Here is a 15,879-nt window from a genome sequence, read left to right as displayed (position 1 = left end):
GCCCTATCAATAACCTCTCCGACGTCTGTTCTCTTCAGGAAGACCGCTTTCGTATTCAAGACTGGTGTGCTACATGGCTCATGTCACTGAACACCAGTAAGACCGTGAACATTTCATTCCATCGTCGACCTAACTACGCACCCTCCGTGTACAAGATTAATAACTGCATTATAACTAATGTGCATTCCTTCAAGTACCTAGGTCTTCACCTGTCTCATGATTTGTCTTGGGCGGATCATGTAACCCACATTATCAACTCAGCTAACAAAATGCTTGGTTATCTTCGCCGTAATCTTTTCATGGCACAGTCACACGTAAGATTACTTGCCTACAAAACTCTCGTGCGACCGAAACTTGAATATGCCTGTGCTATCTTTGACCCCCATCAATCTAACCTCACTAAAGCTCTCGAATCTGTTCAAAACCGTTCTGCTAGATTTATTCTTTCTGAGTACTCCTATCACACAAGCGTTTCGTCTCTAACGTCTAAACTGGAGCTAGTACCTCTTGCCTCTCGACGTCGCATCTCACGCCTATGCCTCTATCACAGATTCTTTCATACCATACCTCGTGACAGCCAGTTGATTCAACAGACTCATCGTACATCTCGAACAGGCCACATGAACGCAGTATTCCACCCCGAACCCGCACCACTACGTTCCATCAGTCATTATTCGTCCGAACTGCCCGAGACTGGAATGGCCTTCCGGGAGATGTCGCACTCGTCTGTGACGCAGCGTGCTTCCGATCTGCTACCGAACTCTTAGTCTAACATATGGAACTGCTGTTTTTGGACTTACCTTTGTAAATAGATTTTTTTTTCTCCTTCCTTTCAAATTGTCATCATTGCCGTCTTTTGTATATTGCATTTTCCGATTGTTGTTTTTTGTTAATTATTGTATTTTTCCCTTTTTTTTCTATCTTTTGTTCTTACTTTTGATGCCCACCCCTCATGTAATGTCCCCGGGACCCTTGAGGTATCAATAAATAAATAAAGTGATAAATGAAATAACCTGAACGTTTTATTTCCTTCTTCTGTTTTATTTTATTTATTATACTTTCATCGACTATAAAGAGCAACGCAGCGATGCTCACCTTGTGTACTTAATAGCGGGCTACGCAGTTACAAAGCGCATTCTGCTATCGGGCTGCACACACTGCAAAAATGCGTGCATCGTGCTAATAGAAAGCACTGCATGACAGCTGCAATGTCAGATAACTAGCAAATGGGATATTTGAGGGCTGCTGTATCCATCAAAGTTGCTATACAACTTGACACAGACATTATATGTAAAGCAGGCTGACACTTGTATTCAGCACAGTGCGCTTGCATTCAAAGATAGTAGGCAGCTTGTTGCAGCTCTGTAAGGAGCGTGTTGCAGAAATTGGCTACGTCCAACATGTGAAAAATGGACAATATCAGTGGTCAAATTGTTTTGCATCACTATCGAGGGTTCATTTGCCTCTGAAGGGGCTCAACCAGGGATAAAGCGAGGACAAATTAAAAAAAAGATTGAATACATGCGCATCACCTACAAGAGTATCCACCAGTGTATTGCTCACAAAATGACGCTAATTAAATTTTGTTGAAGCGATGAAACTAATTGCTGTCCCAATTTCTATTCAACTTTGAGCATACTGGCTCCGTGACGGCGCGACCTCGAGTGTAATGCAAATTCAGCATTGAGGAGGAGGAGCAGAAGAAGAAAAACGGAAAGACAGGGAGGTTAGCCAGTTCTTAGACCGGCTGGCTACCCTGAGTATTGAGCATTGAGTAAATGGCAAGGAACAAATGGACAAGGCAAGGCCCACTCTCGAGGTATATTAAGTAGTACGAGTAACTACAATGTATCAAAGGTTATCGCGTGATAATGTTAGAAAACGTCGTCAAAGATATAACGCTCCTGCAGGAAGAAGCTTTCTCTTTTACTCCGTAAATGTCTAGATAAATCTTATGAAGATGAAGATAATTTTTCCTTCATCAAACATGTAAACATTGGTTCATTCGAAATAACACTTCATCGAAGAATGGTTTGATTATGGAGGCTCGAATTATGCCTGGTTGTTGGCGGCCGAAAGCTTCGCACTAATGCCGTGATCCTTGAGTGAGTAAAAATGTTTATGTTGATAAAGCTCTTTCACTGGCGAAAATCTAGCACCGACGCGTGTGCATGGTCGTTGGCAGGGGGCATTTCCCCCGCCAACGTGCGATGCAGCACGGGTTTGCACCCCCGAAGACAAAATCCTGCCGACGCCCATGCGCGAGTGCATTACCACAGCGCAAGCTGGCAGCGCCTCCCACTACAGCGCCACCGCTGCGGGATCGCGAATGGGGGCCAACTTAGAGCGGCCGGTTCTCACACCTCCCAATTCTAGCCACCCTACCCCATGAGCAGCTGATGAGCAGCCATTTTCTGAATGTATGGGCTTCTATGGAAGCTTCGCTACCATTTACATTTACCTTGACCAAGGGATTTGGGTGGCGAGTTCGGTACACGGTAGTTGTGTTCGTGTTTTTTTTTTTGTCTTATTCAGTGGCGCATAACAAAGGGAGGGCATGAGTCTGTCTAGCTGGAAAGGATGAGCGCGTGATTTCTTGCAAGTTAACTGCTGCCGTTAGATAGCTTAAACAAACCGACGGGGTGTGTGACTACTTCCGCCAGCGTTTTCGGATGTTGACATGTCTAATATCGCAGCTCGCGTCCTATGAAAGATGCATGTAATAACTCGATGCGTCTACACATTGATGCTCGTGCTTTTTATTGTTCCAGTGTTGTGAAAGCCAGTGCTCCCGGTCGTCGAGTGATACGTGTTCGTGTAAATATTACTCGGCACAGAGACACTACACTCGTTACAGTTGATCAATACGCGAATGCTCATTGCAACAATAAGTGCGTTAAAACTGCGAATACTGCTGTAGCTGTTCTTCACATCACCTATCAGTGCGTCTTTTGATCGAAGCTCAGACGTCCTCAAGACTTCAAAATGAGGATACAAAACGTCTTACTTCCGAATAAGGCTTTTTTTGGATCGCATGGAGGAACACGCCACCATCATTTACCAGCCCTTCACCTGCGTACTTTTTGAGAAGATCGAAATGGTGGGGTTATTGATTCCTTGTCTGCTCATTCATGCGGCTTGTATTGCTTATTATTGCATTTCTATTTCTGCTACTACCATTCTTCTCTCGAACTTTACTTTCTGTCCACTTTACTTTTTTCACACTTTATCGTAATTCCAACTAATAACATCCCCTATACTTCCTTTGGCATTATTGTTTGTTGGTTCTCGTTAATATTGTGTCTAACTAAGAAACGAGCCCTTACAAGTCATATTCTTTCCTTCATTCATAACGAGGGTCTCGTTCTGGCAGACTTGATGCCTTCAGGTAGTATGCGAGGGATTGTTGGTTAGCTGCCAACTCGTAAAAGATCACGTGCTACGTGATGTGATCACGTGCTACGTGACGCCAACAGGCAGAAAAAGAGTGTTCCACACTCGCCGCCATGGCTGCGACTGGCGCTGACTAACACTCCTAGGTTTAAATGCACATATATACCCCATAAAGCGGACGGGAGGATCACCGCCGCCGTAGCTCAGTGGTAGAGCATCGGACACGTTATTCGAAGGTCGCAGGTTCGGTCCCTGTCGGCGGCAAGTTATCTTTTCGTCCACTTTAGTTTCTTCACACTTTATTCTAATTACAACGCATAACATCCCCTATACTTTCTTTGGCATTATTGTCTGTTGGTTCTCGTTAATAGTGTGTCTAGCTATGCAACGAGCCCTTAAAAGTCATATTCTTTCCTTTATGAAGAAGCATGCCACAACGTTCGACGCTTTTTCGTTTGTTCACACTGTCAGGTTCGAGCGTACTGCACTACATGAGGCGGGAGCAATGGAGCAGTTTTTGCAGTCCAACCATTTGTGTGCCCTTTTCAAGCATGCGTGCACCTCTCTCTTATGTATGTGCGCTTTTTTATGGATATCATGGTGGCAACGGTGATGCCTGGCACACAAGGCTAACAACTGCTCCGCCTGAGCCTGTCTTGAGGTGCTAGTAGGGCGGTATCACACAGTTTTGTTCAGCAGCGTGTATCGCATGACAGCAGTCAGCTCTTCCTCATTACCCTGGGTCCTCCGAGAAAAACAAAGCGTTCAAATGTTCGGTGATTAAAACCACCGTCTGCAGGATCATCACGACTTAGACCAAAAGAATCGGCAATGCGCGCAGTTGATGTGCTCTCATAAACTTTTTTCTTGCTACACCACCTACCCAAGTGCTGTTGTTGTAGTTTCCGTCGACGACATACACGCGGAAGGCCGGGTTCCCGGAGTTGAAGGTTGTAGCACTAGGCGCCACGTAGGCCACCGCATATGGCCTCTTCGCCGAGTGCTGCTCACCAACGGACTCGTAGAAGACCTCGAGCTCGTCGGTGTGCGTGTGCCCGAAAAACTGGCCCCGCACCGTTGACTCAAACCTGCGTGCATACACGCAAAGCTCGTTTATGTTGTTCTGCTATCATTTACCGCGCGTGACGCAGCCGACAGTGCGCTTGCTTTCGTCACATACCATCCTTATGCAGCAGAATTGCTTAGTAAGTTACCTTGACAAACGCCCAGAATTATTTTTGTAGCGTTAGCTACACTAGCCTAGCCGGAGCCGATTTCGCGTGGAGCGTCATGAGCCGTGCTGCGCATGCGCGAGGGTCAGTGATGTCACACAGCTGGGTCACCGGAGCTGGCATCTCACGCGCTCTCCGACACCGCCGCGCGCGTCTCGCCGCTGCTGGTCTGCGCCGCATTCGAGAGGAGTGACGTCGTAGACACAGTGGCTAGAGTGTACTAGAACTGTCGAGTGGCGTGAACGCGCCTCGCCGCCTGATGCCTTCCGCGTCGACAGTAGCGGCGGCGCTGCAGTCGCTCGGTACTGAAGGCGCGCGGCGCCGCGCGCTTGAACGGGACGCTAGAACTGCTGGACTCGTCGGCGGCACCCGGCTAATGGGCACTGATGTGGCTTTCGTTGCGCGTCTATCATTATCAAGCGTAGGAATTGTCGTAAGCCTTGATGGACGACACTTCAAAGCTTTTAATAGATGCTTGCTTCATATATGCCTTTGAGAGATACTGCAAATCAGTTCTTGTAGCCGAAGTGACTGCTGGAAAGTGCGCAAAATATAAAAATGAAAACGGGCTGACACCAACCGTGAATATTCACGATCTCAGTGTAATTGAGCCGAACTCATTGCTGGGCTATTTAGAACAATTACTCTCAATTAACTAGACGCCGAATGACCGCCAGAAGAAAGAGACAGAGGAAACAAAAAGGGCGTGTCTTATTCTGATTTCTTCTGCCTTAATGGTTTCTTTGGTGGTGATTCGGCGTCTCGTTTATTCAGAGTAATTGAGCTGCTCTAATGGAATTTAACTGTGCTCAGAAAGCTGTGTGCTGATATTGTGCCGAAAGCACACCGAATATTTACCGCGCGTTGGCGAAGCTGCGTGTACGGTGCGTATCGTTACAAATTCGCTGTAAATATGACTTCGACATTACGAGGGCTCAAAGGTATTGAAACTCAAAGTTAACTCGATCGGTACAAATAACGGTCGTCCTCAGGTGCCTTGCACGGATATTGTTATTAATTGCTAGGCGCCGGGTGGGGAGGGGATACTTTACTGTCCGTATTTGTGCGTGTAAATTTATATCCACACACATTATATATATATATATATATATATATATATATATATATATATATATATATATATAAACATAATCTCGCAAAACATTTAGAACAATTAGAGCACCACCGCCCCTCCTGGCTTCACTTTTGACACTTTACAGGCAAAGCAATGAAATTATAATGCAAAACGTTGTCAAAAAGAAGTTTTTCTAATGGCATCGATAGAAGGTCAGGAAAAGTGCAATATAAGCTGTCCATTGAAAGTGAGAACAGGCTGTAATGAATTTAGGCAGAATAACCGACGGGCTATATTTACATCTGCGCATTTTAATGTGATTGAGATAAGCCCTGATGCATGAAGTTTGTGCCTCGGAGGTGAACACGCGCCTTCGGCTCGGCTTCCTGGCTCGCCTTCTTGGTATTTTAAGCCCTCAGAGGTCGCATAACCGATGCATCGTAACCGCGGAAGCATGCTGTTGAAACAAGATAGCCTTTCGGCATTAAGGAAACAGCGCAAAACTGGCAGAACTCAGCCGTCACTAATATAAATGTTGCGATAGAGTCATTTGTACTCCGGTTACTCATGAAACAGTCGAGCGCATTGGAGCTCATACAGAGATCAATGCTCTGGATATATCGTAGAGACTGCCGGCAGAAGAATTGTAGGCTTTCGTCGCTGGTTCGTTAGTTCTTCGTAGTCAGTGTTCGTAGTCACTTATAGTGTAGCGCGGCTCGAAGTGCTGCTTGCAAACCGCACAGCAATCAGTGAGCAGCTAGATGCATGTGCGCAAAATCCGATTGTCACCTTATTTGGGGGTCGGCAGGCTCCAAGAACAGGGAATATCTCGGCGCAATTTTGGCACGCCTGCATATTCACTCATGCACCATGGCGCGTAGCAGGCGTTGAGACACCGATTGAAGCTCAGTAATGCATTAAACGCGCTCAAAACGCGCAATTACACGCTTTCGTAGGCTGCGACGAGCGCGCGCCAAATGCAGACGCTCTCCACAGCTTCAGTACAAAGTGACTACAGCGCCGCCGCTACGGTCGCCCGTCGGAGCATCACCCGAGATGCGGCGCGGCCGCTTCGTTCGTTCCACTGCCCCCTTCTAGTACACTGTACAGTGGCGCCAGCGCGCGCGCAGCTATTCGCCTTCGCTGTGGAGTCGCCGTCTGACACTGCGCCGGGGCTGCTTGATAGCGCCTCTGACTGGCGTTTGCAGGTGGGTAACGCCATGGAGAAGGAGAGCGCAAATGCTGCTCGACGGCGCAGAAGAGCCGAGAAGCTTAGCTCATCGGATCCCGAAGTAGTTGCCTGGCAATTAGCGGTTACTGTGTTGGGGCCATAGAGACGGCAGCGTGTTACTTCACGGACCACCGAGCCGTCTTTGTGGCAATAAAGAAGCAACCTGACGTTGAGCAAAAATAAATATGCATGTGCCACATAATACGTATACCGTGTGTGTGTCATTAGAGCAGCAGTAAGCATGACAATCAAGCTAATCCTAGACAATCTGGAAAGCTAAGAATAATCAGCTGAACCTTTGCTAACGGTACGTATATCCTTGCATAGCCGAGCTAAGCCGCTGCAAATTTTAAATGCGAAGCATTTCTTAGCGAACCACAGGCACTTTGGCCGTTTCTATCGACGTATCTATCTATCTATCTATCTATCTATCTATCTATCTAGCCGCCTACGTCTGGGCGCTCTCCTGGTCGTCTGCATAACTTGTAATATACCAAAATCGGCATGGCGGCGGATCAGTGTGTGACGAGCACGATTCACTGGTCATGACATGAATAACGCAAAATACCTGACGTTTACGTCATGAAAGCCTTTCTCTCAGTCACATGTGGCACATACCCGTAAACAACAGTTTATGTTACGCGGATATGTGGCACAGCTGATACAGAGTCTCAACCAAACCAGTAACCGCGCACACACACATTGACACGCAAGAAAAATGATAATAATAATTGTTGGGGTTTTATGTCCCAAAACCACGACATGATTATAAGAGACGCCGTAGCGAAGGGCTCCGGAAATTTTGACCACCGGGTATTTTTTAACGTGTACCGTGGTCGCACAGAATACGGGCATCTAGCATTTTGCCTCCATCAAAATGAGACCGCCGCGGCTGGGATCGAACCCGCGACCTTCGGGTCAGCAGCCGAGCACCGTAACCGCTACACCACCGCGGCGGACGCAAGGAAAGTGAGGAAAGTGAAGACAGAACACCCCTGGAAGGCGCTCAAATACCATCCACTCGTCCACGTGGTCCGCAACGTGGACCACGTGGATTACGCAAAAACCTGTGTCAATGCTTCCTACATTAAACCTGCTGAGCCTACGAGGTCTCTCATTATTACTGGTGACTTGAACATTGATTTATCAAGACCCAACAACGCTTCGTCCTTATAGTGCGTGAAAGACGGATTGGATGTGGAGAGGGCATCAAAAGACCTCGCTGCCACGTCCACGACAGGAGGCATTAGAGATCATTTCGTCGTAAGAGGCATCCAGGATTTCCACCAGCTGCACTATACCTCACACTGCACTACACGTAGACTCCTCATAGCCGCGATCACGAACGGATCCCATTAACAAGTTCGGTTCAGCTGCTGGTGTTCACTGATCATGGTGATGATGACCTTGTTCAAGAACTGTCAAGAACCCCTTCTGCACATACACACGGATCTGTGAAACGTGTGTGCGTTCTGCGTCATAACGGACAAGTATAAGCATAACAACTGTAACTGTGGCTGTAACGTACGTGCAGTGCGCCTGCGCGTGCCACTCGGCTGTGCTAGGGAAACTTTCCTGAATGAAGCTTACTTGCGAGTAACGCCTGTCCTGTGCGTCTGTGTTCCTTCTTTGTCCTGTTCGGATTCGCGCTATCGAGTATTGAAGAATATAAGCACTACATATCAGCTTACCGCGTGTGGTGTTGGTAACACCCATGTTACCGTTGCCATCGTTACGCAACTGTAAACAACTGGTTATGTAATACATATGCGACTCTTCAACATATGTGTGTGCGTATACCACTTCCATATTTCTCTAGCGTCATTCCGTAACGTTTCGCTCAATGTGAAAAATTATGCCACAGTCACCATCCCGCGCATGCTTCGCACAGCATCGATTCCCACGGTAAGTGGGATCTGCCGAATTTTTTTTATCTACCCCTTTCCATACAGTGTTCAAAGGGTGAAATGTTAAATTATGGCGGGCGAGAAATACACTATTTCATAACAATAATGAGAACTAACAGACAATATTGTCACCGAAAGTATAGAGGATGTTACTTGCACTAATTGAAGTTTAAAGTATGAAGTTGAAGTTTATTGCCACATGTTTAAAATGCATGTATAAACAGCAAGGATATTTAGGATATAAATGTGAAGAAAGTAAAGTGGACGAAAAGATAACTTGCCGGCGGCAGATTAATATAGACCAGAACACAGCGAATTCCATGCGCATCGCCATATTTGCATCGCGCTTCGCGCCATCTATCGCACACGCGAAGAAACAACATGCGCGGGCTGCCACGCCAGCAGACGCTACACAGAGCAAACGTGAAACTTCCGAAACTCAGCCCGTTGGCGAGCGTGTTTCGCGTCTTTTCTAGCCTGGACATTTTCGCTGATTTTATTGGAACATCAAGAACATCTTCCTCATGCAAGTCCACAATGTATACAGTACGTGCTGAGCGGGCTGCGGAAGCAACCTCGTCAGATACGTACGCTGTTACATTTGTAAAAATACGTTCTCGCTGTAGTACGCGTGAATCGTAATTGCAGTGCAGTTCGTGAAAGAGTGAAACGGCGTTTTGTTGCCCCATATTACAAGTTGTGCACAAAGTTTTGTGAAAGCTCATTATTTCAGCATGCATCGCGTAATAATTAGAGGACGCTTTACGGGTAGTTTCGCGGAACGTAATTTTTGTTTCACGGGCGCTCTTATAATAATGCGTCTTACTCACAAAAGCGTGTTATCAGAGAGTATAACCTGAAGTATCGTTCAGCGATCCCTTTTGGAAGCTACCTGCGCTATTTTATTCTTGTAACGATGGTGCTTTACAAGCGAAACTGTGCTACTCTTAGTTAAGCCGGTTAGCTACGCCTGCGACGTAAAGGACACTGGCGCGAGTACTGTTTACTTACGTGCCAATATATGTATTATGCGCAGCTGGATGCCTCGTGTGCAAATAAATTTGGGGACATCAAACACTGAAATGAAAGCACGAAATTCTGGCCAGCTGTTGAGGAGCACCGTGCCATTTATTACCTTTTGAAGACGAAACCACGAAGGCGTGAATGCCATCAAAAGCACTAAAGCTTAATACTACGTTGAAAGTGGCAAAGCATGCTGATTGCTTGTGCTTGAAAGCACTACCTTGCACTAGATTTCCGTCAAAGGAAACGCTCAAAGGTATGAAGTGCACGCTCACACAAAGCTCGCGCCTGCCTTCAACCCAGCTGCGTGTCACGCAAATTAGGCTCGCAAAATAAAATAGGTGGGCATCACACTGCAGAATACACGCTGTTAGTGTACTTACGCGCGCATTTTCACTCGGCTCCTAGTTTTTTTTTTTTGCTTGCATCACGGTTATCCACTCGCGGCGAAGCTCAAAACACCGCACCGGCACTATTTCCGTGGCGCGTCGTAATCGTCGCAGACAACGCTAATATCCTCTTGTTGCGCTGCTTGTTTTGGCATCCAAAGACGGCGCAGTAGTGCCCAGACGAGCTCTTATACGCTGAAGCGGCGTGAACGGGTACTTTTTCGCACTTTAAAGCCTCAGAACTGCAGCTTGCCCTGCTTACTTGGTGCAGCCCGCGCGCGCCTTGGCAGCCCCGGTCAGCCCGGCATCTGGGTGCGAGAGTATCCGCTCGGCTCGCCAGCAGCCTGCGTGCGAGACAGGCGTGCTCTGGTGTATACTTTCTGTGGCATTATTGTGTGTTAGTTCTCATTAATATTGTATTTAACAACGAAAAGCAAGCCCTTAAAAAAATCATCTTTCGTTCATTCATAGCGAGGGTCTCATTCTGGCAGACTTGATGCGTTCAGGTAGTATGCGAGGGATTATTGGTCAGCTGCCAGCTCGTAAAAGATCACGTGCTCCGTGACGCCAACAGGCAGAAAAAAAAGAGTGTTCCACACTCGCCGCCATGGCTGCGATCGACGCTGACTAAAACTCCTAGGTTTAAATACACATATATACCCCATAAAGCGGACGGGAGGATGACCACCGCCGTAGCTCAGTGGTAGAGCATCGGACGCGTTATTCGAAGGTCGCAGGTTCGGTCCCTGCCGGCGGCGAATTATCCTTTCGTCCACTTTATTTTCTTCACATTTATATCCTAATTACTACAAATAACATCCTCTATACTTTCTGTGGCATTATTGTCTGTTAGTTCTCATTAATATTGTGTTAACAACGAAAAACGAGCCCTTAAAAATACACTATTTCATAACGACACGGCCCTTGTAACACTTGTGACAATACTACTATATCTGAGCCCGTCCTGTAAAAGTGATGAATAAAATATGAGTAATATATATTACTCATATTTTATTCATCTCTTTAAAGGAGTTGAAACACCACCTTGCCCATGCTGCTGGATCATTGTACGTACACGGCTGGTGAGTGCAAACACATCTCGGCCTGCCGCGCCAGCCATATTTCTAGGGGACAGGGTGAGAGGGGCCATAGCTGCAGATGCGGCCAGAGGGGCGCCACGCATCGGGGACCTACCTTTTGTAAATCAGTTAATTACTGTCAGACGACTATGAAAGAAGTACTGTTAATTTTCCAGCGAAGATCTATATGGCTATGTTCTGGTGCAAAACGACGCGTAGAACAACAACATTGGCGCCTCTTTCACAGCTGCTTCCCACCAATCGATGTGCCCCTTTGTCTCGTGACGTAACAAGAAGCCAGTATCGGTGCACGTTAAGGAAAACCACATGGTCGACATTTCCGAAGCCCTCCGCTACGGCGTAACGCTTTCATATCCATTCTAAAAAGACAGGGCGTGCAAACACAGACAACTGAAAAAATTCGGCAGATCTCACGTACCATGGGAGTCGATGTTATGCGAAGCATGCGGCTGCTAGGGGACTGTGGCGTAACTCTTTTTACTCAGCGACACGTTACAAAATGACGCTAAAGAATTGTATAAATTTTATACGCACACATATATATGTTGAAGAGCCGCATATGTGCTATATAACCAGTTTACGGTTGGGTATGCAACGTGGGTATTACCAACACCAGAAGCGGTAAGCTGATATGTAGTGCTTATATGTGTCCCGAGAAGGCACGCACGTTTCACGAACCCCTGTACATGTGTGCAAGAAGTTCTTGACAGTTCTTCAACAGGGTATCATCACTGTGATCAGTGAGCACCAGCAGCTGGTCATGACTTGTTATAGGATCCGGTCGGGATCGTGGTGACGAGGGGTCCATGTGTAGTGAAGTATGTGGTATAGTATAGCTGTTGGTATTCGTGGATGCCTCGGTCATTTCGTCGACAAATTGTCTGTCGACAGAGCCGGCGACATGTCGGAACCTGAAGCCACCCATCGCGTTGGTGAGGTATAGGCCGTCGAGGCTGGTAGGCCTGGATAGTGCTACGTAGATCAACTTCAGTGGATGGTGTTTGTCGCATTCGTAGACTACCTGGGCGTATGTGGCCTACGTAGCCTAGTCTACAAAGCGGCTGTCAATCAATCTGGCATCATCCTCGGTCGGCATGAGGTCATCGCCCAGCCTCGTAAGAAATGAAGAAGACACTGCGCCGTTCTGGTGGACGAAGTGCACTTTACGGTGCGGTGATGAGGATATCATATGTAACTTTCGTTAATGTATTCCTCCAGGGTCGAGCAATGCTTCAATATAGCTTGCTGAATCATAGGAACACGAACGTATTGTTTATTAGAGTGCTATAAAAGAGGAGCCAACACTGGAACCACAGACGTTAATCTGATATGACGCCTGTATCGTAGAAGTACATATTGTAGGAGTATCATGTAGTGTTTATTGCTTTCTTGTAAAATTAGATAGCCAGCACCACAAGCACAATTGACGTTGGACCGATATTACGCCTGCGTACGCTATTTTGCCAAACCATTTTATACACCTGGCGTGTGGTAGAATACCTTAGTGGTAGAATACCTGATTGCCACGCAGAATGCTTGGGTTCGATTCCCGCTGGGATCCTAATTTTCATTCTTTCCATTCGTTGAGTCAGCGCTGCCGTTGTTTGTTTTCCTTAACGCTTTAGCATTTAAGTAACCAATGTCTGTTCTCGCCGTTCCTAGTTAAATAAAAACTGTCAATCACCTGTGGCGCATACCCGTACACCGCGGCCCATGGTAAACGGGTATGTGCCACACGTGTCTAGTGGAAAGGGTTTGACGACGTACGCGACAGGATTTTAACGTTATTCATGTCATGACCCGGCAATCATATTCGTCAAATCCGCCTACCCTCTCATGCAAATTTTGGTGTACACCAAGTTAAGGAGGCGATCATGAGAGCACCCAGACGTAGGCGGCTAGATAGATAGATAGATAGATAGATAGATAGATAGATACGTAGATAGAAACGATCAAAGTGCCAGAGGTTCGCTAAGAAATGCTTCGCATTTAATAAGTCAGGACACCACAAACGACTTCTTTCTTGTGTCCGTGTTTGCATGCCCCGTCTTTTTAGAATGAATATTTACCAACTAGCTCAGCTCTCTTTTATTCTAAGCTTTCATATCATATCGTGGTTGTGGCGCGTAAAACCTCCGACATTATTATTTATTATTATTATTTATTATATTGACTTATTTTGACATAGCGATCGCACTAGCGCTGTTATCCGCAGTTGCCCTTTGAACTCGCTACAGGACGGACGCTTATCATTCCTTGCAGGACGAAGAAAGGCAATGGACTGTTCTCACCACGTGATCTACGCATGACCGAGTTCCCGGAAGCTTACTTGTAGTTCTCTGACCGTAGCTGGTGCGGCTGCTTGCTGCGTGCTTCAGGTATACCGTTGTCTTCTATAAATCCATGGTGCATTCGATGGATGGATGCTATGAACGCCACCTTTATGACGGGGCGGTGACATGTGTGCCACCAGGCTCGACAAAACAAAGCACTTTTTTATGTTATTCTAATGCCTCGTCACCTTCGAATAAATCGATCTTACTATGGAAGCGAAAACGAAATTCACAGCACAGTTATCTGCCCCTTACGACAGAATGTCCTTATTTTAACCGCTATTTATTTTTGTCCTTTCCCTCTAGTTTTCAGCCACGAATACTCCAACCGTATCTTACTTATACCTGTTGTGGACGTGTTCAGCTTTCCATTGCTGTCCCTAAAACCCAAGGCTTCATGAAGGCCTATGCCCAAACATACACCTGGGTGGATGTCTCCACAATCAACCAGAATATGTTCCGTCGTATGCTTAGCTTCCGCACAGCATGTGGGTTTTTCTTCTTCAATGAATCTCGCTTCGTAACTACGCGTTCTAATGCAAACCGACCTTCATTCAAACAGTAAGGCGCTTCCCCTTCACTTATCATAAAATGACTACCTCTTTATTTCGTTCTTGAGCTTCTGGTAGTTACTTAGACCCGCTTTTATCTCCATGTCTCCCATCCAGTAAATTCTCTGGTGCTCTTTGACTTTTCGCTTAACGCTCTTTCCTGCCATATTGCTTACACTGCCAGCCGTATACTTGCTGGTGAGTATCCTAGTTCTTTTACAGCGAACGTTGTTACGAGATAACAACCGCGGCCGTTTTTGGCACAGTAGTAGTTGTCCACCGCCGCCGATGTCGTAATCGCTATCGCGTGAAATAAGCGAAAAAAAAAACGATATAAGAAAAAATATACTTTAGTAAAACTTGTTGTTGGGCTAGTTGGTGCATGTTACAAGAAAATTCGACGACGCAAACCACCGAGAAGAGAAGGCGAAAGGAAAGAGCGCCAACTCGCAACAGTTGCGAGTTGACGCTCTTTCCTTTCGCCTTCTCTTCTCGGTGGATGCGCCGTCGAATTTTCTTGTAAGAAAAAATATCAGGATAGGACGGGGTTCGAAACTTGGGCCCTCTGCGTGGGAGCCCACTATTCTACCTCAGAGTCATGCCGGTGCTTGAAAACGCTTTGAAAAAACACCTTATATAGGCTTCATGTGTAGAAGGAACCACATTGACATATGTATTATAGCGTGGTAGAAAAGTAAAATAACAACCAGACGTCCCACAATGCGAATTTCGCAACGAGTGGGTTGTGCAATGCTTCCAACTCATTACAAAGGGCTCTGCCATAATTGTTTATCGTCATCAGGCACAGCATCAACAAATTGCACATAGTGCCTCACACGTGTTTAGCGGGTACCACGCTTCTCCGCAGAACGACAAAAAATGACGTAGTGGCTGCTTTCCTACTTCACAAAAATTATGATTATTTATAGCGTAGTGGGTTCCTCGCAAGTGCACATCTACTGATTGCCAAAGAAGCCCATAAGGCCCCCATGATCCATTCCCTCAGGGTCTTAATAAAGTTCTTTGCCTCCCTCTCTCTTTCTCACGTTAACCTATGTTATATGGGGTGATGGGAGAGTGAAATAACGACGGGGCTTAGGATAACAGAGAGCTGAGCTAGTTGGCAAGTATTCATTCTAAAAATTACACCATTTCCCGCTAAAGGGGACCATGAGGCGATGCGAAGCCGGAGCACTTGCACGATCGCGTTCCGTTGGCGTTCGTTGGGCATGCTACCGACCTCGCGTCGTGGAACGCGAAGAGGAACGCTACGCGCGTCTTGTCTTCCCTCTAGCCTGGCCGTTAATTCTCACAGGGCGAGCGGGGAGCGCGGTCGACAGGCGTGCGAGAGGGGGGCAGCGTAGGATAGGAGAGAGAGGGGGAGGGGACGCGCATGCGCTGGTGCACATCGCGGCGTTGCGCAGGAGAGAATTTCGGCATGGCTAGCCCGCGTTTCAGAGGAAGAGTGGAAAGGGGGAGGGGTGAGGGGTATGGGAGAGGGGAAATGGAAAGGGGGAAGTGGAGAGGGGGAGGGGACAGGGGAAGTGGAGAGGGGAAGAGGACAGGAGGAATGGTGAGGGGGAGTGGAGAGCAGGTGTGTGGAGCGGGTATGCGCATACGCAGTAAGGGTGGTCACGCCGCACAC

At 46.9% G+C, this 15,879-nt stretch overlaps 1 protein-coding gene across 1 annotated transcript in view; it reads right to left on the bottom strand.

The window, feature by feature from the left end:
- Positions 1-15,879, bottom strand: part of LOC119395570 (sphingomyelin phosphodiesterase) — a 661,730-nt gene that overhangs the window by 112,504 nt on the left and 533,347 nt on the right. Inside the window, exon 10 of the mRNA XM_037662549.2 lies at positions 4,277-4,481. Coding sequence (XP_037518477.2) covers positions 4,277-4,481 — 205 coding nt within the window. The remainder of the gene's footprint in view (positions 1-4,276; positions 4,482-15,879) is intronic.

This window comes from Rhipicephalus sanguineus, chromosome 6 (assembly GCF_013339695.2).
Source record: "Rhipicephalus sanguineus isolate Rsan-2018 chromosome 6, BIME_Rsan_1.4, whole genome shotgun sequence".
Lineage (NCBI taxonomy): Eukaryota > Metazoa > Arthropoda > Arachnida > Ixodida > Ixodidae > Rhipicephalus > Rhipicephalus sanguineus.
The sequence above is the reverse complement of the archived record's forward strand: the minus strand, read 5'-3'. Positions and strand labels throughout refer to the sequence as shown.